General features: G+C 43.7%; 1 protein-coding gene across 1 annotated transcript in view; it reads left to right on the plus strand.

Moving 5' to 3' along the window:
• Positions 1 to 25,596, plus strand: part of LOC124555005 (D-beta-hydroxybutyrate dehydrogenase, mitochondrial-like) — a 298,706-nt gene that overhangs the window by 216,002 nt on the left and 57,108 nt on the right. The window contains exon 3 of the mRNA XM_047128748.1: positions 15,501 to 15,669. Within this exon, the coding sequence (XP_046984704.1) occupies positions 15,501 to 15,669 (169 nt within the window). The remainder of the gene's footprint in view (positions 1 to 15,500; positions 15,670 to 25,596) is intronic.

Raw genomic sequence — 25,596 nt, forward strand, 5'->3', positions numbered from 1 at the left:
TTGTGCAAATTACTCACTAGACAAAATAACAGTCACCCCCTTGAAAGAGCACACTGTTCACTTTGAAGGGTTGTAAAGGGTATAGTACCGATACGAGGTACTCATGTGACCCTCCACCGCTGCTGCAATGAAGCAGTGTGTATGTGTTAGTAGAAAATATGGAATGAAGGCGGTATGATGGGTTGACATCGAGATGTGACAGAATGGCAAAAAAAGTTGCCGTTTTGGGACATGCCTGTGATCACACGAATATCTTTTTTTAATATTCAAACCAGAAAATAAATACAATGCATGGTAATTACAGTTTCAAATAAATGAAAGAAAGGATTACCAAGATACACTACTCTTGACTAAAATCTTTCAACTTCAAATGGCTCTAAGCACTATGGGACTTAATATCTGAGGTCATCAGTCCCCTAGACTTAGAACTTCTTAAACCTAACTAACCAAAGGACATCACACACATCCATGCCCGAGGCTGCAACTGTAACAGCCACGTGGTTCTGTACTGAAGCGCCTAGAACCGCTTGGCCAACGCAGCCGGCTCAACTTCAATTGCACCTTGTGTTACAAGAAGAAGATCTTCTTCTATGCAAGATGCTGGGCATAGTTGACAATCAAGTAGGTGCTCCATGGTCTGTGGTTCTCTGCAGTCACATTTTGTGGTAGTAACAGGGAAGTATCATAACTATTTTGTGGTAGTAACAGGGAAATATCATAACTGGAAGTCACTCCTGGATCTTCCAACCCCAGGACAAAGACAGTTGACTAACCTCCACATGATCCAATTCTCTTCATCCTAAGTTGGGAGGGTTTCTAAACAGATGAGAGGAAGAGTCGTTCTCAATTCTAGAAATCCATAATTGCTGTTGTTTGCAAGACTGAAGTGGTCTTGAGAAAACTTCTTCTGGACCTCAACCTTAGGGCTGCTGATCATGCCCATGTAGTACATGGATTTCCTTATGTGACTGATTTTCTGTCTACACAGTGGCAGCTACTTCACAACAAATATCTGTTGGTGGTATGACAGAGAGTTGCTAGAGTTTTGCAACTTGTTTAGGTTTAAGGCAACCTATAATAAGCCTACAAGTTTCGTTTAGCGCCTTGTCCACTGTGTTTGCATGGGTGGATTTATACCAGTCAGGATACACATATTTTGTAACACTGTAACACAATGCTAGTGTCATCGCTCTTGGGGTTTGTGGTTGAGGGCTCCAAGGTCTACCAGTGATCTCACGAAGGTATTAATTCTAGCCTCCACCTACATTCTCATATTGTCGAAATGTAAATGAAGTTGCCAAATTTATTGATGTACCTACACAAACTTTCCAACATGTCTGCAAGAAATGGTGTACCACTCACGCCCATGTAACACAGTGTAAGACACGTTGCGGTAAAAAGATCCTAACTAATGGGACTGGAGACAAGTATCACACTTTGCCAAAGGCAATGGATTTCATACCTGATAGGGATTGCTGCTGTCAATGAATGCAAGTCCACCTCGACCAGTTTTCGAACAAATGTTGCATAGGGAACTGCATGCAAGGGAGCCGGGCACCGCCCACAAGACCATTGCCCACGGCAACACATAAAACTGCACATCTTCCATTGGTCAAACAACGCAGAAGCTAGGCAACAGCTCACTAGAAGCATTTAGTGTACTTCGACGAGTCGCGATTTTCCCATTTTTGAGGTGATGCAAGACGCTGAGTGCACTGACAGGCCAATGGGGCGTTTAAACCAAGGTATATGAAGGGTGTAGTCCAGGCCAGAGGTGGTTTTGTGGTGTCTTAGGAGTTAATTTCGTACCATTACTTGGAACCACTCATTCATGTTAAGATGAATATGAACTGGGACATTTATTTCAACATTCTCTGGGAACATTTGTTGCCCTTACTTCTACATCTTTATGATGTATCTGCTATGGTCACTCCTGTCTTCCGGAAAGACATCAATGTCCACAGGATTGCACACATACGTCACAGTTTGGCTGATCAATCAGGTACATTTTCACTCCTTGACTAGCCTACTACACTGAGGTGAAAAAAGTCATGGGATAGCGATATGCACATATACAAATGGCGGTAGTATCGTGTATTAAGGGATAAAAGGGCAGCGCAGTGGCATAGCTGTCATTTTTACTCAGCTGATTCGTGTGAAAAAGTTACCAATGTTATTAAAGCCACACGAAAGGAGTTAACAATCTTGGAATGCGGAATGCTAGTTGGAGCTAGACACATAGGGCATTCCATATCGGAAATCGTTACAGAATTCAGTATTCCGAGATCAGCTGTGTCAGGAGAGTGCTGAGAATACCCATTTCAGGTATTACCTCTAACCACCGACGACATAGTCTATGACAGCATTCACTTACCGACTGATAGCAGTGGCGTTTGCGTAGAGTTGTCAGTGCCAACAGACAAGCAACACTGGGTGAAATAACTGAAGAAATCATTGTGGGACGTACGACGAACATATCCGTTCGGCGAAATTTGGCGTTAATGGGCTACGGCAGCAGAAGACGACAGACGTGATTGCCTTCACTAACAGCATGGCATCGCCTGCAGCGCCTCTCCCGAGCGTGTAACCGTATCGGTTGGATGCTAAATGACGGGGAAACCGTGGCTTGGTCAGATGAGTCCCGATTTCACTTGGTAAAAGCTGATGGTAGGGTTTGAGTGTGGTGCAGACCCCAAGAAGCCGTGGACCCAAGCTGTCAACGAGGCACTGTGCAAGGTAGTGGTGGCTTGGCTCCACAATGGTATATGGGTTGTGTTTACACGGAATCGACTGGGCACTTTGGCCCAGCTGAACCGATCATTGCAGCCATTCATGCACATCATGTTCCCAAACAACGATTGAATTTTTATCGATGACAATGCACCATGGCACCTGGCTATACTTGTGCACAATTGGTTTGAAGAACATTCTGGACATTTTCAGCAGATGATTTCGCCACCCAGATCGCCAAACGCGAATCCCATCGAACATTTATGGGAAACAATCGAAGGCTCAGTTCGTGTACAAAATTCTGCACTGGCAACACTTTCGCAGTTATGGACGGCTATCTATGCAGCATGGTTCAGTATTTCTGCAGGGGACTTCAAACGACTTGTTGAGTCCATGACATGTCGAGTTGCTGCACTACGCTGAGCAAAAGGAAATCCGACAGGATATTACGAGGTATCCTATGCTCAGTGTAGATCATCCAATCTTAATCTCATAGAGAGGTATGGGACTATTTGGAACATCAGATGAAACACACTCAACAGTATTGGGACAACCTGCGTCTCATTCCAAAGTGCCGTTATCCAAGATGGCGGCGATGACGTCATTCAAAATGGCGGATTTTGGCGGGAAAGTGCCACGCCCCCCCCCCCTTCCCCCAGAAAAATGGCGGGAAGTTCAAATTCCAACAGGGTAATGCACCACACCACAGCTATCTGTACTAAGCTAAGAAAATCGCGGGAAAATAGCTCACTTGGCCTACCTCCACTAACCTAAGTCAGCGGACTGCCACTTCTTCCTATGAACTGGCGCCAAGTTTGAATTTTGGCTGTAAACAGAAGTCAATTTTCATATTTCTACTAAGATAAGAAAATGGCGCGAGAGAAAAGACACTTGGACTAATCTCAGTCACCTGACCGCCACCCACTCCGAAGGATTCGTGACATAAGGACTTGGACATAAGTCTTTATTTAACCAATTTCAAGCATATGTGATCGCCACTGGGTCCAGAGCCCAACTGACTTAGTCCATATCGTCGCCACCAGAGGGCACTATCCTGAAGTCTGGTGATGACGCAAGTACCGTTATTCAAGATGGCTGCTGCATACATTTTCTTCACCACGTGCTCTTGGACACACAGCCACTGCACGGTCCCATTATGTAACCCCAGATCGTCTGTTCTCTCTCTCTCTTGCATGTTCAAACGGCGTTGCATCAGTGGCCCACGAGCGAGCGACTGCTGACGCCACAGCCTTCAGCCTACACCTTCATACTCGTGCCGGAGATAGTCTTCTGTAAATATCCTAACTACAGTAGCACCCACATCACACATCTAACGTATCAGTAACTTAAGTACTTAATTCCATTCCAATTTTAATCATATTCAATAACTGAATGTACCATTTCGATATTCAGTCATCAAATGAGAAGTTCCACATTTTCCCACTAGGAGCGCAGTGGTCCTTCATGACCTAGCACCCCCCAATCCCAGAATGCTGCTCTCCTATTGGCTACTGCATTATTCATGTGATTCGACTTCATAGACCCTAGGACTTTTTGCGAATGCCACACCCACCTGCATTTGGAATGAAGTCTCCACCACGATCCTCAATGTACCACCGCATCACCCTACCAGCCCATGTTGTCGGGCTAACGTACACTAACGTGTACTAACGTGCATAGTGCATGATGTAATCCAAGATGGTGGGGCGAAATGGCGGGAAAACGACTCTCTCTATTATGGACATAAGTTTTTATTTTGCAATCAACGTCTCCACCACGAGATCTAGACTTCAACTGACCTAGTACATATTATTGCCGCCAGACGGTACTGTCACCCCTCCTCTGACCTAATCCCAGATGGTGGTCTGTAAGAGGAGGAAAATGGCGCGAAAATGACTCAGACTGCGGTGAGCTGCTGGGGAGAGTAAGGAAGGAGTGCACTCTATTTAATTTGGAACGTTTTATTTATGGATGGAGTATTTTTATCACACTTACGCAAAACACTCGCCATCCTGTGCTTGGGGTCACAATACACAGTCTGCAGACACGCAAACAACTCCTAATTTACCCAGATACTTTTAGGTACAGACATTCACACTCCTCCTAAATAATTCAGTGCAGTTATGTGTAGGCACACTCAGTACTGCTAAACTGTCCAAATAACGCATAGCACAGCCTACAGACCTGCTCGCAAAATAATGCAACCAACGTACGCAGACACCACCCCCTGTCCACTACAGCACGTAGGAGGCTACAGACAGCCCCGCCAAGTGACGAGGCCGTCAGCTGTCAAACTACACACAGGTGCCCTCAGGCAAGAGGCGGCCACATCCCTATCGTACTTGACACCTGAGAAATTCCTCTCGGAATACTTAATCACATTGGCGACGTTGATGACGCGATCGGACGGGAGAGAAGACCTATTTGCAGAGCGCAGACGCTCCAAGGGCGAGCGCGAGAGGTTTCGTCACTACCCTCGCTCTAACTGTGGTCCGGCGAAGACGTTACAGAAATCCATTCCACAATAGCACAAGATGGTTTCTCCATAGAGCTTCTAATGGACCATGTGTGACGTTTGGCTGACGATTCGCTGCACATAGCTACTTACCACCGCAAGCGCATCTAGCAACATTCTCAATGCTATACTGAAGCCACATTTCTATCTAAAATAATAACCAACTCCAAATCTAGTAAATTGCATAGTCCCCCAGAAATACTTAACGTGCCCTTTTGTAGCAGTTTTCGTGTTGTCTCAGCTTGTGTGCACGTAAATTCTGGGCCTAACAGAAACTCTTTACGAAAATAACGCACAATAACGTCGAATGCAGTCTTCTTCGCGCACCTAACCTGATACCCACTCCATCACATGCTACCCATCCTGCTCTCAACATACGAAAATGTTCTCACAGCTATGTAGAGGCTCATATATCGCAGCAAAAAGGATGTGAATGAATGGAGTATTAGGACTGGCTCTTATCGAATTTACCCGCCAAATTACTGATTCCGCCGGTACCTCAGGCTTTCACCGCTAAAATTATTTTGCACAGATCGCTAAAGTGCATTGACAGTTAAACCCCTAAACTTGTCTATAGGTCATCAAATACATACCAGACTTACAAGGATAATGGAAACCAGGAACATACCTACCAGTCTAACTCCAATTAAATATTACCATTGCTGCTACAGTCTGACACCGATTGTTGTACAGTTAATGTCTGCTCTTGATGGCTATACTTCTGGAACCAATCTCACTATCTATAGCACACATAATTTTCCACATAAAAAATCTCTCGCCGTTTTCGATGTGCTGAATCTATACATCCCTCACGGTAGGACACACAGTCAGCCTCTCTAGCCATGCCACAACATAAACCACAGTAACTTTACAGTTCAATATATACACATCTTACACAAACAGTGCAGTTATCTTTCAGATCGTTACAGCACCTGAAAAAATTGTCATATGCCTACATTAACACCGACTTTGTCAGCATGCTCCTCAGTCCTAGGGAAGCACGGTCCACCTTTCTTTCTTTCTACAGACGTGACATTCAGCCACAATAAACTATTTTACACTGAGCGCCAGGGGCGGCTCCTGTATAGGTTTGCAGGTTTGCGCTACCCCCAAAGTATAATTTTGTTCAACTATGTTTGCCTTTTGAGCATTCTATACTAGTGGAAAAGTAGCGCGCCATTTATCTCTTTTGAAATGCCCGGGCTCCAAAAAGCCGAATGCAGCCGAGTTGGACGGAACGTGCCGACAGCGACAGGGGGTTGCACTGTGGCTGCAAACGCGGTCTCGGGTGTCTCAGCGGGGGTGCGGGGGCAACGCTAGGCAACACTGTACTCGTATGCGGGCCTTGTGTGTATAAACACCTCACCCGGACCACCCTGCCAGCCGGAGGAAGAGGGCCCGAACTCTTCTGAAGGGAAATGGAGCTATCGGATTTTCGAACAAAGCGGGATTCTCGCGCCACCTTACCAGTTCAGGTGTAGCTGCGAGTGAACTATTTCCTGTGTGTTGTGTTAGTTATTTTAGCGTGTGCTACCACCTGAATTTTGAGATTCAAGTAACAAGTGAATACATGAAATAATGAATCAGGTAATTTCATAGCTCTCTGAACCCTTCAGTACACAGAAGTTTGAAGAAAAATTAGAAATTAAGAGGCTGGGTAGGCCGACACCTGCTTTAACAATTTCACAGACCGTTAAAACGAAAATTCGCTAATTCAGTAGGAAATTTAACTCTGAATTGTACAACAAGCATGAATGGCTGTGTGGTTGTGACATGAAAAATACCTTATTTTGTTTTCCTTGTTTATTGTTTGGAGGAGATCTTTCATGGTCTAAACACAGAGTCTGCGACATTCAACACCTCCATGACAAAATTAGAAAACACTAACTTTCTTCAGACCATGTAAATAACGTTTTTAATATGGCAAGTCTAGGCAATGTAAATATAGCTACCCAATTAGACAGTGTGTACAGAAGGTCCGTGGCATTACACAACCAAAAAGTTACCGATAATAGGTTCATATGGAATCTAATTATTAACTGTATTCGTTTCTGTGGTGTGTCGGAACTTACCCTTAGAGGACATACTGGTGTTTTTCGTTCCTTGATCAATTTTAGTGCAGAAAATTCAACAGATTTACACGAGTAGCATAAAAGAGGGAGAGCTGAAGATGGCCCAGCGATGTTTAATGTACTGTGGGAGGCAAAAGAAGTATGTGCTGTTATAAGTTACGAGGCAAAAGAAAGAGTCAAGTTCACTGGACATCTACTTGCAGCCTCTCTCTTTCTACCAGAGAAATTCGCTACAAACTCTTCCAGTTTTCCAGAAACTTCTTTCAGAGCTGCTATTGAATGCTACTCTTTTTGGGAAGCAAAGAAACTTCGAACAGAACTCTGTGTTATTTATGGAAGAGAAGAGTTCAAAAGCATATGTGGAGCTTTGAGCGTTCTGGATTACATAACAGACAACCTTTGTGATACACTGAGCGAATCTGTGAAGCTCCTGTAAGCGATTATTACAATTACAATGACCACATCAGAAGCAGAACGTTGTTTTTCTTCGCTGATATGCATCAAAACCTTCTTGTGGAGTACTAAGGACCAAGAAAGACTTTCAGCACTCGCGATGCTCTCTATTGAACGAGTTTTAGGAACTGCAGACTTCAATCAAACAGTGATGGAAAGATTTGCAAATTTGAAGGAAAGTTCCTGCACAAGTGATCACCACCACATCCAAATTCAGAGATAAAAGGGAATGGCGTGAACATCAGTCCTGCTGGGAAAGGTTAGTACAGCATGCGTACAACTTTTTGAGTACATAGGGATGCAGTTGATTTTAATCCCATTTATTCTGCAAAAGTAATACTTTTTTCTGTGTACACCCTTTGGTTTTATTATGAGATGATGCAGGAGTGACACAAGCGAGCGGTCTGTTTATATCAGGTATTACAAAAACATGATCAGTGTACTGATTTTCTCTCTTTTGTTGATGTTTTCCTTCTTGAGCAAAGTGCACCACCATCAGCTTTTGTGACGAGTCGCCACTGCTAAGCGCCATACTGCACCAACATCTAATCCTCGCAGACTGCCATACATATCGTCAAATACGTAAAGACACCTACTCGATTACACCGTCCTCCCACTGGAGCCAGGAGCTGGAATATTAGTGCATGAAACCGATCTCCTACTCAGCAATATATCAAAGCATACCGTGTCAATGTAGTAAACATACAATTCCTATCCTACACCATACAAAATTACCCATTTTACATCAGAAAGCCCTCAATCAATCGAAGTCTTTCTCAGAAATGATGTGCAAAGCCATGCTCGTTTCCCCCTCGGTACAAACACGCTACTCTTTCTGATTCGGACCCACCTGCTCGTTTGTGTTTCTACACCAATCTCCAGACTCTAAGATTACAAGAACACACGTATTTTCCCCATAATATTATATCATTTTCGCGGTACTTCTCGATATCAAGCACGCAGCAGTAGCCTACCGATCGCTACCACAACATAATCCTGAAGATGTAGACTGGAAATTATTTCTTTACAAACCAAAAATTTTAGCTCTAGACCACTGAGTAACTAGAAACAAACAAATGAAAAATAATATTTCCACCTACGAATACCAATCTCGCTGATGTAACAGATTCGAAATCATCCATATAATTTACCAGCCAACTAAGGTCTTTCCCATGTCTAGAGAACAGGCAAACGTGTCTTCCACATACCAGATGCACACACCACAATCGATCTTCTCTCAACTAAATAAATGCGCGAAATGTGCATATGCAGTCAACCGAACAATTTACATGGCAGGGAACAACAGTCCATTGCAAACACATTTCCATACACAATCTTCTCAAATTTCCACTTGATCACCAAAGCCAAAATCTTATACACTTGGATCAGTGAGGACTTGGAAAGCTCAATTCACTCAAGACAGGTGGAGTGTAGTGGTCTACTTCTGGACGGTTGCAAATTAATTCGGTAACAGTGCTGCATGACTGGTTGGTCAATGACAGTTTGAGGAGGGTCTTTCGGTTTCTAATTTACCCTAAGACAGCAAGAATGCTCTGTGACTTTGATACGCATAGACATAAATCGTAAATTAATCACTATGCTCGAGGTGTTAGAAATATGTGGAGCACTGTCCGGTATACTTTGCTGATTTGTGTGTTCGAGAATTAACACTGAATGGAAGAACTGCACAGTCATCTATCCACGTTCGCAAAGATACTCGCTGAATGGAGAAGGGATGGTTTAGCTATGATACTGAAACTGGCGAGACATGCTGTCAAATAATTGGCAGGTGTTGAAGTTACTGTAAAATTGCTACAACTGTTCGCACTATCAAGTGTTGTGTTTATTATTAGAGTACATGGATGGTGTCTTTTCTATCCCATCGCTGCATTGGTTAGCACATAATGATTGACTGATAGCGCTTGTTTGAGTTGGGGAAAAAGTTTTGTTGGATTGGCAGCAACTTCTGGGAGTTTCTAGCAGTGAAACACTGATCGTGTGCATGAGTGCATTATGAGGAATCAGTAGAAAGAGAACGCAGAGTCGTCTGCTATTCTGTCAGTGTGAGAGATGAGTCTAAATGTAGAGCTCGTAATCACCTTCAGACTGTAGTTTGGAGAGCTACACCAACGCCGTAAAAGTGTTCCAATTTGGTTATTTTGTAACTGACTTTTATTTAAAATGAGCCAATGTGTGGTGTGTTATGGTATCTGCTGTAAGACACAGGAGGCAGTAGCAGCAGCAGTTTGAGCTGTGAATTTGGAGAGGGGCTGTGTATACCGCTAGGAATGCTTGGATGGCTGCACGCTGCGCTATTCTGGGGAATATTGCGAAATTTCTTTCTCTGTGCTGGAGCCCCACTGCAGCTATGTGTCGGGGAGCATTGCACAATCTCTTTCTCCGTGCTGGATCACAGCCCAGCTATGCGTCATTGCGCCAGCATTGGTGCCTAGTTGACTACTAAATGGGATGAGCTTTTATAGTTCGTAATTTTTCTCTGTTGGGGGGTAGAGAATAACGATGATAGCATGTTGGGCTGACTGATTTGAATGGGTGCGGAGCTGTGGTACTTGTATGTAGTTTGGAGATGTACGACATTGCGCGCATTTCCGCCTAATGGTAAAAACAAGGTCCTGTTGCACTAACTAAGGTCGTTCTGTTTCTACATGGGCTGCAGAAGGTGGTCGATATGTCTTTCTCCGACTTTTGCTCAGTTCTGACTTAAATTGGAATGATCACATGCGGAAAGCTGTAGAAATGGGAGCAGTTGCAAGATGCGGAGGGGGTGACTAAAATCATGTTGGAATTTTGGTATAGCAGCTAGGTTCAGGAAAGGTGACTCGTTTCGAGATATGAGAGTGCTAGAAATATGATTTAAAAAATTATTTCGTATCATAGGCAATGAGTAATTGATGAAGTATTATACTTAGTAGTAGTGATGTGTGATTGATATGTTAGCATTTGAACATCAGGTTTATAATGTATGTGTTTGTGGAATGGAAATGACTATTTCCACTCGTAAGGATGGTATAGATTTGACTTGGAGTACTGTGATAGCAAAGGGAAGAGTATGTCCAGTTGTAAGGCAGGTACAGATATTTCTATTTCCAGAGCTACTGCCGACAGCAGGGTGTATTTCCGATATTTTGCCCATTGTTGAATGCCGTTCAATTGAGACTTGGTCATAACATTTAAGTATAATGATAAAAGATATATGTGACAGGTTTTCAGGAATAATTCAGAATTCAGTGTATGCATGGTCTGGGGGGGGGGGGGGGGGGGGGAGATCATTCATGTTCCCCATTAACAGCAGCAGATGTCTGAATGCAGAGCCCTGTTGGATTGTAAGAATGTATCTGAGTTAACTGTGACATTTCTAGACGATTGAATAACGAACTAATACTTAGTATGTGTTGAGCAACTTTGGTGATCAAGTGGAAATTTGAGAAGATTGTGTATCGAAGTGCATTTGTGCTGGACTTTTACTCGCTCCCATGTAAATTGTTTGGTTGACTGCTTATGCACATTTCACATATTTATTTAGTTGAGAGAAGATCGATTGTGGTGTGTGCATCTGGCATGTGGAAGACACGTTTGCCTGTTCCCTAGACATGGGAAAGACCTTAGCTGGCTTGTAAATTATATGGATGTTTTGGAATCTGTTAGATCAGTGAGATTGGTATTCGTAGGTGGAAATATGATTTTTCATTTGTTTGTTTCTAGTTACTCAGTGGTCTAGAGCATGCTCAACCTAGCGAATGATCGGGTTTGTAGAGAAATAATTTCCAGTCTACATCTTCGCGATAATGTTGCGCTAGCGATAGCTAGGTTACTGCTGTGTGCTTGATATAGAGAAGTACCGCAAAAATGGTGTAATGTTATGAGAAAAATACTTGTGCTCTTGTAATCCCAGAGTCTGGAGATTGGTGTAGAAACGCAAACGAGCAGGCAGGTCCAGACCAGAAAGAGTAGCACGTTTGTACTGAGGGGGGAATGAGCATGACTTTGCACATCAGTTCTGAGAAAGACTTCGATTGATTGAGGGCTTTCTGATGTAAAACGGGTAATTTTGTATGGCGTAGAATAGGAATTGTATGTTTACTACATTGACACGGTATGCGTTGATATATTGCTGAGTAGGAGATCGGTTTCATGCACTAATATTCCAGCTCCTGGCACCAGTGGGAGGACAGTGTTATTGAGTAGGTGTTTTTACGTATTTGACGATATGTACAGCAAATGCGAGGTTTAGTTGTCGGTGCAATATGACAGTCAGTGTAAAATAGTTTATTGCCGGCCGGTGTGGCCGTGCGGTTCTAAGCGCGCCAGTTTGGAACCGCGTGACCGCTACGGTCGCAGGTTCGAATCCTGCCTCGGGCATGGATGTGTGTGATGTCCTTAGGTTAGTTAGGTTTAAGTAGTTCTAAGTTCTAGGGGACTGATGACCTCAGTAGTTAAGTCCCATAGTGCTCAGAGCCATTTTTTTTTTAAATAGTTTATTGCGGCTGAATGTCACATCTTTAGAAAGGAAGAAAAGGTGGACCATGCTTCCCTAGGACTGAGGAGCGTGGTGACATAAAGTCTGTGTAAGTGTAGGCATATGATAATTTTTTTGGGTGCTGTAATGATATAAAAGGTAACTGCATGTGTATATATTGCATTGTAAAATTACTGTGGCTTATGTTGTGTAAAATGTGTATATATTGCATTGTAAAGTTAGTGTGGTTTATGTTGTGGTATGACTAGAGAGGCTGACTGTGTGTCCTATCTTGAGGGATGTAAAGATTCAGTACATCGCAAACGGACAAAGATTTTTTTATATGGAAAATTATGTGCGATATATATAGTGATATTGGTTCCAGAGGCATAGCCCTCAAGAGGAGACATTGACTGTACAACGATCGGTGTCAGACTGTAGCAGCAATGGTAATATTTAATTGTAGTTAGACTTGTAGATATGTTCCTGGCTTCCATTATCCTTGTGAGTCTGGTATGTATTTGATGACCTATAGACATGTTTACGGGTTTAACTGTCAATGCACCTTAGCGATCTGTGCAAAATAATTTTAGTGCTGAAAGTCCGAGAAAGAAGAGGTGGATGGTGCTTGGATACCGGCGGCATCCTTTTTGCTGCGATATAGGAGCCTCTACATAGCTGTGAGAACATTTGCGTATGTTGAGAGTAGGATGGGTAGCATGTGATGGAGTGGGTATCAGGTTAGGTGCGCGAAGAAGACTGCATTCGACGTTATTGTGCGTTATTTTCGTAAAGAGTTTCTGTTAGGCCCAGAATTTACGTGCACACAAGCTGAGACAACACGAAAACTGCTACAAAAGGGCACGTTAAGTATTTCTGGGGGACTATGCAATTTACTAGATTTGGAGTTGGTTATTATTTTAGATAGAAATGTGGCTTCAGTATAGCATTGAGAATGTTGCTAGATGCGCTTGCGGTGGTAAGTAGCTATGTGCAGCGAATCGTCAGCCAAACGTCACACATGGTCCATTAGAAGCTCTATGGAGAAACCATCTTGTGCTATTGTGGAATGGATTTCTGTAACGTCTTCGCCGGACCACAGTTAGAGCGAGGGTAGTGACGAAACCTCTCGCGCTCGCCCTTGGAGCGTCTGCGCTCTGCAAATAGGTCTTCTCTCCCGTCCGATCGCGTCATCAACGTCGCCAATGTGATTAAGTATTCCGAGAGGAATTTCTCAGGTGTCAAGTACGATAGGGATGTGGCCGCCTCTTGCCTGAGGGCACCTGTGTGTAGTTTGACAGCTGACGGCCTCGTCACTTGGCGGGGCTGTCTGTAGCCTCCTACGTGCTGTAGTGGACAGGGGGTGGTGTCTGCGTACGTTGGTTGCATTATTTTGCGAGCAGGTCTGTAGGCTGTGCTATGCGTTATTTGGACAGTTTAGCAGTACTGAGTGTGCCTACACATAACTGCACTGAATTATTTAGGAGGAGTGTGAATGTCTGTACTTAAATTATCTGGGTAAATTAGGAGTTTTTTGCGTGTCTGCAGACTGTGTATTGTGACCCCAAGCACAAGATGGCGAGTGTTTTGCGTCAGTGTGATAAATATACTCCATCCCTAAATAAAACGTTCCAAATTAAATAGAGTGCAGTCCTTCCTTACTCTAGGTCAGTGGGAGTCTAGATCTCGTGGTGGAGACATTGACTGCAAAATAAAAACTTATGTCCATAATAGAGAGAGTCGTTTTCCCGCCATTTCGCCCCACCATCTTGATTACATCATGCATTATGTACGTTAGAACACGTTAATGCACGTTAGCCCGACAAAATGAGCTGGTAGGGTGATGTGGCGGTCGGCTGAGGATCGTGGTGGAGACTTTAACTATTTCATTCCAAGTCCAGGTGGGTGTGGCATTTGCGAAAATTGATTCCAAGTCCTAAGGTCTATGAAGTCGAATCACATGACTAATGCAGTAGCCAATAGAAGAGCAGCATTCTAGGGGTGGGAGGTTCTAGGTCATGAAGGACCACTGCGCTCCTAGTGGGAAAATATAGAACTTCTCATTTGATGATTGAATATCAAAACGGTACATTCAGTTATCGAATATGGTTAAAATTGAAATGGAATTAAGTACTTAGCTAATTGATACTTTAGACAGGCAATTTGAGTGTTACTTTAGTTAGGATATTTACAGAAGACTATCTCCAGCGTGAGTATGAAGGTGGAGACTGGAGGCTGTGGCGTCAGCGGTCACTCGCTCGCGGGCTGCTGATGCGATGCGTATGCTGTTATGAACACGCACGAAGGAGAGAGAAAGAGAGAGAGAGAGAGATAGAGACAGAGAGAGAGAGAGAGAGCAAATGATCTTGGGTTACGCTAAGAGGACCGTGCAGTGGCTGTGTGTCCTAGAGCACGTGGGGAAGAAAATGTATGCAGCCATTTTGAATAACGGTATTTGCGTCATCACCCGATGTCAGGGTAGCACCCTCTGGTGGTGACGATATGAACTGAGCTAGTTGGGCTCTGAAACCAGTTGCGAACACATCTGCTGGAAATTGATTAAATAAAGACTTATGTCCAAGTCCTTTTTCCAGGAATCCTTAGGAGGGGGTGGCGGTCGGGTGACTGAGGTTAGTCCAAGTGTCTTTTCTTTCCCGCCGTTTTCTTAGCTTAGTAGATAAATGCAAATTGACTTTTGTTTACCGCCAAAATTCAAACTTGGCGGCAGTTTATAGGAAGAAGTGGCAGTCGGATGACTTAGGTTAGTGTAAGTAGGCCAAGTGAGCTATTTTCCCGCGATTTTCCTAGATTAGTATAGATAACTGTTGTGTGGTGCATTATCCTGTTGGAATTTGAACTTCCTGCCTTTTTTGTGGGGGAGGGGGGGCATGGCACTTTCGCGCCAAAATTCAAACTTCCCGCCAAAATCCGCCATCTCGAATGACGTCATCGCCACTATCTCGGATGACGTCATCGCCGCCATCTCGGGTAACGGTACTCTGGAATGAGACGCAGGTTGTCACGATACTCTCGATACCCTCGCAACTCGGTATTTCCACAGGATCTAATTGTTAATGACACGGCACGCCCAAAGGAACTTGTGGTCTATGTTCCTCGCTCAACTTAAGGCATTATCAATGCCAGAGGCAGTATTAGCGCGATGTCTTCTGCGGGTGACTAATTTTTTTGCCTGGTGTGGTTATTTCCTTAGGTAATGACGGAGATGTGCAGTGTGTGTTGTGTGTGTTCGCAGGGATTCACGGTCTTTGCCGGCTTCACGAACGCGAACGACTCCGTGGGGCAGAAGCTGCGCGAGGAGGCGTCCGGGCGGCTGCACGTGCTGCAGCTGGACGTCACGTCGGAGGCGGACATCCGCGCCGCCGTCGCCCTCGTCCGCCAGAAGCTGCCCAGCCCCAGCGCCGGTACTGCACCCTCACCTTTCTTACCCTAATACATCAGCTGCTACCCAAAATCAGAAACGTACCTAGCATCTTAATATCTGCCGACACCAAAGTAGTCCCGTCGTGCTCGTATACAAAGCTTCGAGAGATCTTCCCACTGTCGGCCGTCTGCCGTATGAATCGTGCTCAAAATTAGTTGCGGTTCTGCTCGGATCAATTCTACGAAGATTAAACGCCGCTTTTTCCACTTCAGTTTCATTTTAGAGAAGAGAAAGAAATCCAAGTGTGTGTGAGGGACTGTCGTAATGTTATTTCTTGCCAGGAATTGCCGCACAATGAGTGAGGTGTGTGTAGGTGCGTTCTCACTGATCATTTGTGTCTAGAATCTTCCATCGATCTCCTCAAAACTTCACAGTAGAACTTCCCTTTGACTTACTAACCACACACAATAAATTCCTCGTGGGACATTCCACGACTGTCAACAAAAAATCGTTAGCACTAACTCGATGTTGCTGCTAACTTGGGACACTGCTTTACTGCTGCTTTCTTTCAGGGTGATAACCGTACACCCACGATTCGTCTGCAGTCTACATCGTCTACATCAATACTCCGCAAACCGTCTGACGGTGTGTAGCGGAGGGTACTTCTGTACACTAAATAAATGGTGCCCCGTCCTTGTTCCATTCGCGAATGGCGAGTGGGAAAAATTGTCGGTCAAGCTCTGTATTTGTTCTAATTTCTCAAATTTTTTCGTTGTGGTCATTTTTGCGAGGCGTATGTAGGAGAAAATACTATGTTGTCCGACTCTTTCCGTCAAGTATTGTCTCTAAATTTCGACAGTAAACCTCTTCGTGACGCTACAAGGCGCCTGCCACTGGGGCTCTGTAACACTCTCACGCGGTCTGAACGATTCCGTGATGAAATGTGACACTCTTCGTAGAATCTTCTCTACCTCTTTTGTCAGTCGTACTGATACGGGTCCCAGATTGATGAACAATACTCGAGAGCCGGTCGAACAAGCGCTCTGTGAGCTACTTCTTTAGTGGATGCATTAGATTGCATTTGTCGTGAATCTCTCGCCCTGCGCAAAGTCCCGAGAGACTGGAAAAAAGCAATGGTGACTCAAATATATAAGAAGCGTAAAATGACGAACCCGCAAAATTACTGACCAATATCACTAACTTCGGTTTGCTGCCGAATCCTTGAAAACGTTCTCAGTTCGAATATAACAAATTATCTTCAGACTGAGAAGTTTATGCCCCCGGATCAGCAGGGTTTCAGAAAGCATCGCTAATGCTAAACAAAGCTTGCACTTTTCCCACATGATATACTGCGAAGTATCGACGAAGGGCAACAAATGTTCAAATGTGTGTGAAATCTTATGGGACTTAACTGCTAAGGTCATTAGTCCCTAAGCTTACACACTACTTAACCTAAATTATCCGAAGGACAAACACACACACACCCGAGGGAGGACTCGAACCTCCGCCGGGATCAGCCGCACAGTCCATGACTGCAGCGCCTAAGACCGCTCGGCTAATCCCGCGCGGCTGAAGGGCAATAGGTAGTTGCCATATTTCTAGATTTCCGAAGGCGTTTGACACGGAGCCCCATTGAAGGCTATTAAGGAAGGTATGAGCATATGGAATAGGTTCACAGATTGTGAGTGGCTCGAAGACTTCTTCAGTAATAGAACCCAGTATGTCGTCCTCGACAGAGAGCGTTCATCAGAGACAAGGGTATTGTCAGGAGTGCCCAACGGAAGTGTGATACGACTGCTGTTGTTCTCTTTATACATAAATGATTTAGCGGACCCACTGTGAGCAGCAATTTGCGGTTTGCTGATGATGTTGTGGTGTACGGTAAGGTGTCGAAATTGAGTGACTGTAGGAAGATACAAGACGATTTAGACAAAATTTCTAGTCGGTGTGATGACTGGCGGCTAGCTCTAAATGTGGAAAAATGTAAGTTAACGAGGATGAGTAGGAAGAACAAACCTGTAACGCTCTGATACAGTAGTACCAGTGTTCTGCTTGACACAATCAAGTCTTTTAAATATCTGGGCATCACGCTGCAAAGCAACATGAAATGGAACGAGCGTGAGAGAACTGTTGTAGGGAATGCGAATGGTCGACTTGGGGTTATTGGGAGCATCTTGCGAAAAAGTGGTTCACCTTTAAAGGAGACTGTGTGGTCCTGTCCACTCGTCTCTTATAGGGTGCCTAAAGGATGTTGCTTTCTCGGATAGCTATACAACATTCAAGCAAATCACATTAATGGTTTTTATTACAATAAAGTAGATTGACAGAAAAAAAGGTTCAAATGGCTCTAAGCCCTATGGGACTTAACATCTGAGGTCATCAGTCCCCTAGACGTAGAACTTCTTAAACCTAACTAACCTAAGGACATCACATACATCCATGCCCGAGACAGGATTCGAACCTGCGACCGTAGAAGCAGCGCGGTTCCGGACTGAAGCACCTAGAACCGCTCGTTCACAGCAACCGGTTGTAGATTGACAATGCTTAACTTTAGTTTACAATGTCGTGTCACAAGATGTTGGTGACATGCAGATAATCAATGTCTTTCGCTATATAGGATGTCCATGCAAGTAATGGATATGGATCACAAGTAACAGCTGTTCTAGTCCGAGTCTACTAGTGTCCATCTTCTACTGTCTGGCCGAGGCTTGCAGGAGCGGCGGTTATATTCTCTTCGGCTAGAGGCCGCTCCTGTCGTGGTGCGGTCCTAGTCGGCGTGCTATGGGCTGACGCCGTCTCACATCCTTCTCTGCTCTCGGGTTCCTCATCTTCGTGCTGGCGCTTGTCGTTACGCTGGAACAGGGACCGCATATAGGACGCTGGTGTGACCTATTCTTGAGTATTTCTCGAGTGTTAGAAAGCCGTACCAGGTCGAACTGAAGGGAGACATTGAAGCAATTGAGAGGTGGGCTGCTAGATTTGTTACTTGTAGGTTCAAACAACATGTAAATGTTACGGAGATCCTTCGGGAACTCGAAGGGGAATACCTGATGGGGAGGCGACATTGTTTTCGAGAAACAATATTGAGAGATTTAGAGAACTGGCATTTGAAGTTGATTGCCGAACGATTCTACTGCCGCCAACATACAATGTGGGTAAGGGCCACGAAGATAAGATACGAGAAATTGGCGTTCATGTGGAGGCATATAGATAGTCGTTTTCCTCTCACTCTGTTCGCGAGTAGAACAGAAAAGGAAATGGTTAGTAGTGGTACAGGATACCCTCCGCCACTCATTGTACGGTATATCGCAGAGTATCGATGTAGATGTAGATTATATTTACTTAAGATTCTACCTATGACTCTTAGTCTGGTATCTGCTTTTCTTACTATTCTTTTATGCAGTCATTCCACTTAGGGTGGCTCCAGATAGAAGCTCCTAAATATATTACAGTAGTTACTGTTTCTAGCAATTTGTCACCAATAGTGTAGTCTTACAGTAGTGATTACCTTTCGTATGTATGCACACTATGCTACATTTATTTAGGTTCAGAGTCAACTGCCAGTCTCTGTTCCATTCTTCAGTCCTCTTGTAGGTCCTTCTGCAATCCATTACTGGCTTCTGGCGTTGCTACACTATGTGATCAAAAGTATCCAGACACCCTCAAAAACATACGTTTTTCATATTAGGTGCATTGTGCTGCCACCTACTGACAAGTACTCCACATCAGTGACCTCAGTAGTCAGTAGACATCGTGACAGAGCAGAATGGGGCGCTCCGTTGAACTCACGGACTTTGAACGTACTCATGTGATTGGGTGTCAGTTGTGTCATACGTCTGTACGCGAAATTCCCACACTCCTAAACATCCCTAGCTCCACCGTTTCCGATGTGATAGTGAAGTGAAAACACGTACAGCACAAAAGCGTACTGGTCGACCTGACCTCGTCTGTTGACTGACAGAGACCGCCGACAGTTGGAGAGGGTCGTGATGTGCAACAGGCAGACATCTATCCAGACCATCACACAGGAATACCAAACTGCGTCAGGATACACTGCAAGTGCTATGACAGTTAGGCGGGAGGTGAGAAAACGTGGATTTCATGGTCGAGCGGCTGCTCATAAGCTATAGATCACGGCAGTAAATGCCAAACGACGGCCCCCTTGGTGCACAACACTCCCAATCTGTAGCTGGCAAGTTGAATTCACACACTATTATAACAGTATGATCAGGAAACTTATACAAAAAATTCTTCACGTCCTCTGTGAGGCACTCTACCACTACAGCTCCTGATGCAGGTGGTCTATGAAAGCATCTGATTAGCATTTTTGACCCACATTTGATGCTCAACTTCACCTCGGTTAATTCACACCTTGAATCCCTGCTAACCTTGCTAGATATTATCGAATTGTTTACTGCAATAAATATTCCACCACCACTGACAACTAACCTGTCTTTGAGACAAATATTTCTATCTGAATTTACGATTTCGTTGCTATTCACTTACAGTTCCAACTAATTTTCTGTTCCTAATATTATCTGGACATTATAACTTCACTAAGCGATACCAATGCTGGGCGCTTACCATGGATGCTCCTGCAGTTTAATAATACAATATTAACCTCTTCTGTTTCCGATCTGCAGGAATGAGCTTTCTCTGACAGTAAAGTATCTTCGATTTTGACAGGCAATTTATCTCTGATACTAAGGGGGGGGGGGGGGTGTTCCTCTAACCTTAAGAACCCCCATATGAACATCATATGTACTCCGCTGCCACAGCAGCCGCTTCCTGCATGTACAGCACACCAAGGGGAGCCCTACAGCTCTCCACCCAATTGCAATTGCAAAGGTCGAAAAACTGGCGTCTAATACCATCGCAAATCGTCTTAGCTTCTGGTTTAGACTTCCACAATGCTCCAAACCAGATGGCAGTGACTGACCCTGAGTACAATGCTACAAATAGTGAGCTTAGCCTGCATCCTGCATGCAGTGCTAGCTGTCTTCGCCACATCAGCCATCCACCTCTAGGAACTGAGGATAGCCTCAGAACCCAAGTGGTAGGCACCATACGCGCCTACATGAGCCACAGTTTGCATCCGGTTGCTGCCAGTGCACTTGATAGCTGCTGGCAGAGTCTCGTCCACTTCTTGAACGAGACCACCCAATGTACCAAGTGGACACTGGCTCAGAAGTATTATCGAGACCGAGTAGCACCTCGTACAAGTAGCCGAGGTGTAAGGAGCCAGCCATGCAACAAGTTCCCACTTTCACCTTCCGCCCAGAGACGTGCGAACTAACCATTGCTCGCCACTCACTCTTGAATGAAACAGACAGGTCATCTACATCTACATCCATACTCCGCAAGCCACCTGACGGTGTGTGGCGGAGGGTACCCTGAGTACCTCTATCGGTTCTCCCTTCTATTCCAGTCTCGTATTGTTCGTGGAAAGAAGGATTGTCGGTATGCTTCTGTGTGGGCTCTAATCTCTCTGATTTTATCCTCATGGTCTCTTCGCGGGATATACATAGGAGGGAGCAATATACTGCTTGACTCCTCGGTGAAAGTATGTTCTCGAAACTTCAAAAAAAGCCCGTATCGAGCTACTGAGCGTCTCTCTTGCAGAGTCTTCCACTGGAGTTTATCTATCATCTCTGTAACGCTTTCGCGATTACTAGATGATCCTGTAACGAAGGGCGCTGCTCTCCGTTGGATTTTCTCTGTCTCTTCTGTCAACCCTATCTGGTATGGATCCCACACCGGTGAGCAGTATTCAAGCAGTGGGCGAACAACTGTACTGTAGCCTACTTCCTTTGTTTTCAGATTGCATTTCCTTAGGATTCTTCCAATGAATCTCAGTCTGGCATCTGCTTTACCGACGATCAACATTATATGATCATTCCATTTTAAATCACTCCTAATGCGTACTCCCAGATAATTTATGGTATTAACTGCTTCCAGTTGCTGACCTGCTATTTTGTAGCTAAATGATAAAGGATCTATCTTTCTATGTACTCGCAGCACATTACACTTGTCTACATTGAGATTCAATTGCCATTTCCTGCACCATGCGTCAATTCGCTGCAGATCCTCCTGCATTTCAGTACAATTTTACATTGTTACAACCTCTCGATACACCACAGCATCATTTGCAAAAAGCCTCAGTGAACTTCCGATGTCATCCACCAGGTCATTTATGTATATTGTGAATAGCAACGGTCCTATGACACTCCCCTGCGGCACACCTGAAATCACTCTTACTTCGGAAGACTTCTCTCCATTGAGAATGACATGCTGCGTCCTGTTATCTAGGAACTCCTCAATCCAATCACACAATTGGTCTGATAGTCCATATGCTCTTATTTTGTTCATTAAACGACTGTGGGGAACTGTATCGAACGCCTTGCGGAAGTCAAGAAACACGGCATCTGCCTGGGAACCCGTGTCTTTGGCCCTCTGAGTCTCGTGGACGAATAGCGCGAGCTGGGTTTCACATGACCGTCTTTTTCGAAACCCATGCTGATTCCTACAGAGTAGATTTCTAATCTCCAGAAACTCGAACACAATACGTGTTCCAAAATTCTACAACTGATCGACGTTAGAGATATAGGTCTACAGTTCTGCACATCTGTTCGACGTCCCTTCTTGAAAACGGGGATGACCTGTGCCCTTTTCCAATCCTTTGAAACACTACGCTCTTCTAGAGACCTACGGTACACCGCTGCAAGAAGGGGGCAAGTTCCTTCGCGTACTCTGTGTAAAATCGAACTGGTATCCCATCAGGTCCAGCGGCCTTTCCTCTTTTGAGCGATTTTAGTTGTTTCTCTATCCCTCTGTCGTCTATTTCGATATCTACCATTTTGTCAGATTAGATTAGATTGATACTAGTTCCATGGATCATGAATACGATATTCCGTAATGATGTGGAACGAGTCGAATTTTCCAATACATGACATAATTAGGTTAATTTAACAACATACTTAAGTTAATATAACAACTTTATTTTTTGTGTTTTTAAATTTTTTTTAAAATTTTTTTTTTATTTTTTTTTCTTAATTTATATCTAAAAATTCCTCTATGGAGTAGGAGGAGTTGTCATTCAGAAATTCTTTTAATTTCTTCTTAAATACTTGTTGGTTATCTGTCAGACTTTTGATACTATTTGGTAAGTGACCAAAGACTTTAGTGCCAGTATAATTCACCCCTTTCTGTGCCAAAGTTAGATTTAATCTTGAATAGTGAAGATCATCTTTTCTCCTAGTATTGTAGTTATGCACACTGCTATTACTTTTGAATTGGGTTAGGTTGTTAATAACAAATTTCATAAGAGAGTATATATACTGAGAAGCTACTGTGAATATCCTTAGATCCTTAAATAAATGGCTGCAGGATGATCTTGGGTGGACTCCAGCTATTATTCTGATTACACGCTTTTGTGCAATAAATACTTTATTCCTCAGTGATGAATTCCCCCAAAATATGATGCCATATGAAAGCAATGAGTGAAAATAGGCGTAGTAAGCTAATTTACTAAGATGTTTATCACCAAAATTTGCAATGACCCTTATTGCATAAGTAGCTGAACTCAAACGTTTCAGCAGATCATCAATGTGTTTCTTCCAATTTAATCTCTCATCAATGGACACACCTAAAAATTTGGAATATTCTACCTTAGCTATATGCTTCTGATTAAGGTCTATATTTATTAATGGCGTCATACCATTCCCTGTACGGAACTGTATGTACTGTGTCTTATCAAAATTCAGTGAGAGTCCGTTTACAAGGAACCACTTAGTAATTTTCTGAAAGACAGTATTGACAATTTCATCAGTTAATTCTTGTTTGTCAGGTGTGATTACTATACTTGTATCATCAGCAAAGAGAACTAACTTTGCCTCTTCATGAATATAGAATGGCAAGTCATTAATATATAATAAGAACAACAAAGGACCCAAGACTGACCCTTGTGGAACCCCATTCTTGATAGTTCCCCAGTTTGAGGAATGTGCTGATCTTTGCATGTTACGAGAACTACTTATTTCAACTCGGTCATCTGTACGACAATCTAGAGAAGGAAGTACAGTGCAGTCTTCCTCTGTGAAACAGCTTTGGAAAAACACATTTAGTATTTCGGCCTTTAGTCTGTCATCCTCTGTTTCAGTACCATTTTGGTCACAGAGTGTCTGGACATTTTGTTTTGATCCACCTACCGCTTTGACATAAGACCAAACTTAGGATTTTCTGCCAAGTCAGTACATAGAACTTTACTTTCGAATTCATTGAACACCTCTCGCATAGCCCTCCTCACACTACATTTCGCTTCTTGTAATTTTTGTTTGTCTGCAAGGCTTTGGCTATGTTTATGTTTGCTCTGAAGTTCCCTTTGCTTCCGCAGCAGTTTTCTAACTCGGTTGTTGTACCACGGTGGCTCTTTTCCATCTCTTACGATCTTGCTTGGCACATACTCATCTAACGCATATTGTACGATGGTTTTGAACTTTGTCCACTGATCCTCAACACTATCTGTACTTGAGACAAAACTTTTGTGTTGAGCCGTCAGGTACTCTGTAATCTGCTTTTTGTCACTTTTGCTAAACAGAAAAATCTTCCTACCTTTTTTAATATTTCTATTTACGGCTGAAATCATCGATGCCGTAACCGCTTTATGATCGCTGATTCCCTGTTCTGCGTTAACTGTTTCAAATAGTTCGGGTCTGTTTGTCACCAGAAGGTCTAACATGTTATCGCCACGAGTCGGTTCTCTGTTTAACTGCTCAAGGTAGTTTTCAGATAAAGCACTTAAAAAAATTTCACTGGATTCTTTGTCCCTGCCACCCGTTATGAACGTTTGAGCCTCCCAGTCTATATCCGGCAAATTAAAATCTCCACCGAGAACTATAACATGGTGGGGAAATATACTCGAAATATTTTCCAAATTATCCTTCAGGTGCTCAGCCACAACAGCTGCTGAGCCAGGTGGCCTATAGAGACATCCAATTACCATGTCTGAGCCTGCTTTAACCGTGACCTTCACCCAAATCATTTCACATTTCGGATCACCGTCAATTTCCTTCGATACTATTGCAGTTCTTATCGCTATAAACACGCCTCCCCCTTCACTGTCCAGCCTGTCTCTGCGGTATACATTCCAGATGTTACGAATCGGAGTTGCAGCAACAACGAGGTCACCACGGGGTTCTATCAGCACCAAAGATGTTGCAGGTCTCGTCTCGGGTGCCCTGATGTCGCGCAGCTTTGAGCAGCAACCAGAAGCTTGCTGACAATGGACAATGCAGCTTCCAGCTGTTTACGGACAATGGCCAGTTCCCCTTGTGTCCGTACATAGAAAGCACAGTCCTTATCCATATCACACTGTGTAAAAAACTGTATTAAATCTCAAAAAATACAAACAAAGCAGTCTGTACTAACAGAGAAAAAACAGAGACAAATACCCAACTGTGGCACTACTGAAGTTGGAATGTACACAAAATATAAATGAGAAGAATAAATAAACACAAAAATCTGTTCTGTAGGGTTCTCACTAAAGCCTACGATCGTAAAATATGCGGATTAATTTTCTGTGCTGACAACAGATGTTTCAACAGTGACTTGTTACTAGAGACCCAGTCTCACTAAAGCTACTGCAGGAAATAAATACGGAATGTAAATGCAAATAAACACTAATAAATCAGACAAAAACACAGATAAACTTCACGTCTAGTCAAATGCTCGTTTCTTTTTCTTTTTTTTTAAAAAAAAGGTACTGAACTAAATTAAATGCTGTTCACTAACACAAATAGCTGGGACTGTCACTGCTGGACGCTCTTCCCACCTGGGTGACTGACCGTGACCATAGATTTACTAGTAAGTTACTGGTCGCAACTGTGGCAAATTCAAAGTGCGTTACACTATGCTAGCACAAATGGCAGTCTGAAGCTACACTACAAACTTGGCTTTCACGAAAGCTGAA

The sequence above is a fragment of the Schistocerca americana genome, chromosome X (assembly GCF_021461395.2).
Source record: "Schistocerca americana isolate TAMUIC-IGC-003095 chromosome X, iqSchAmer2.1, whole genome shotgun sequence".
Lineage (NCBI taxonomy): Eukaryota > Metazoa > Arthropoda > Insecta > Orthoptera > Acrididae > Schistocerca > Schistocerca americana.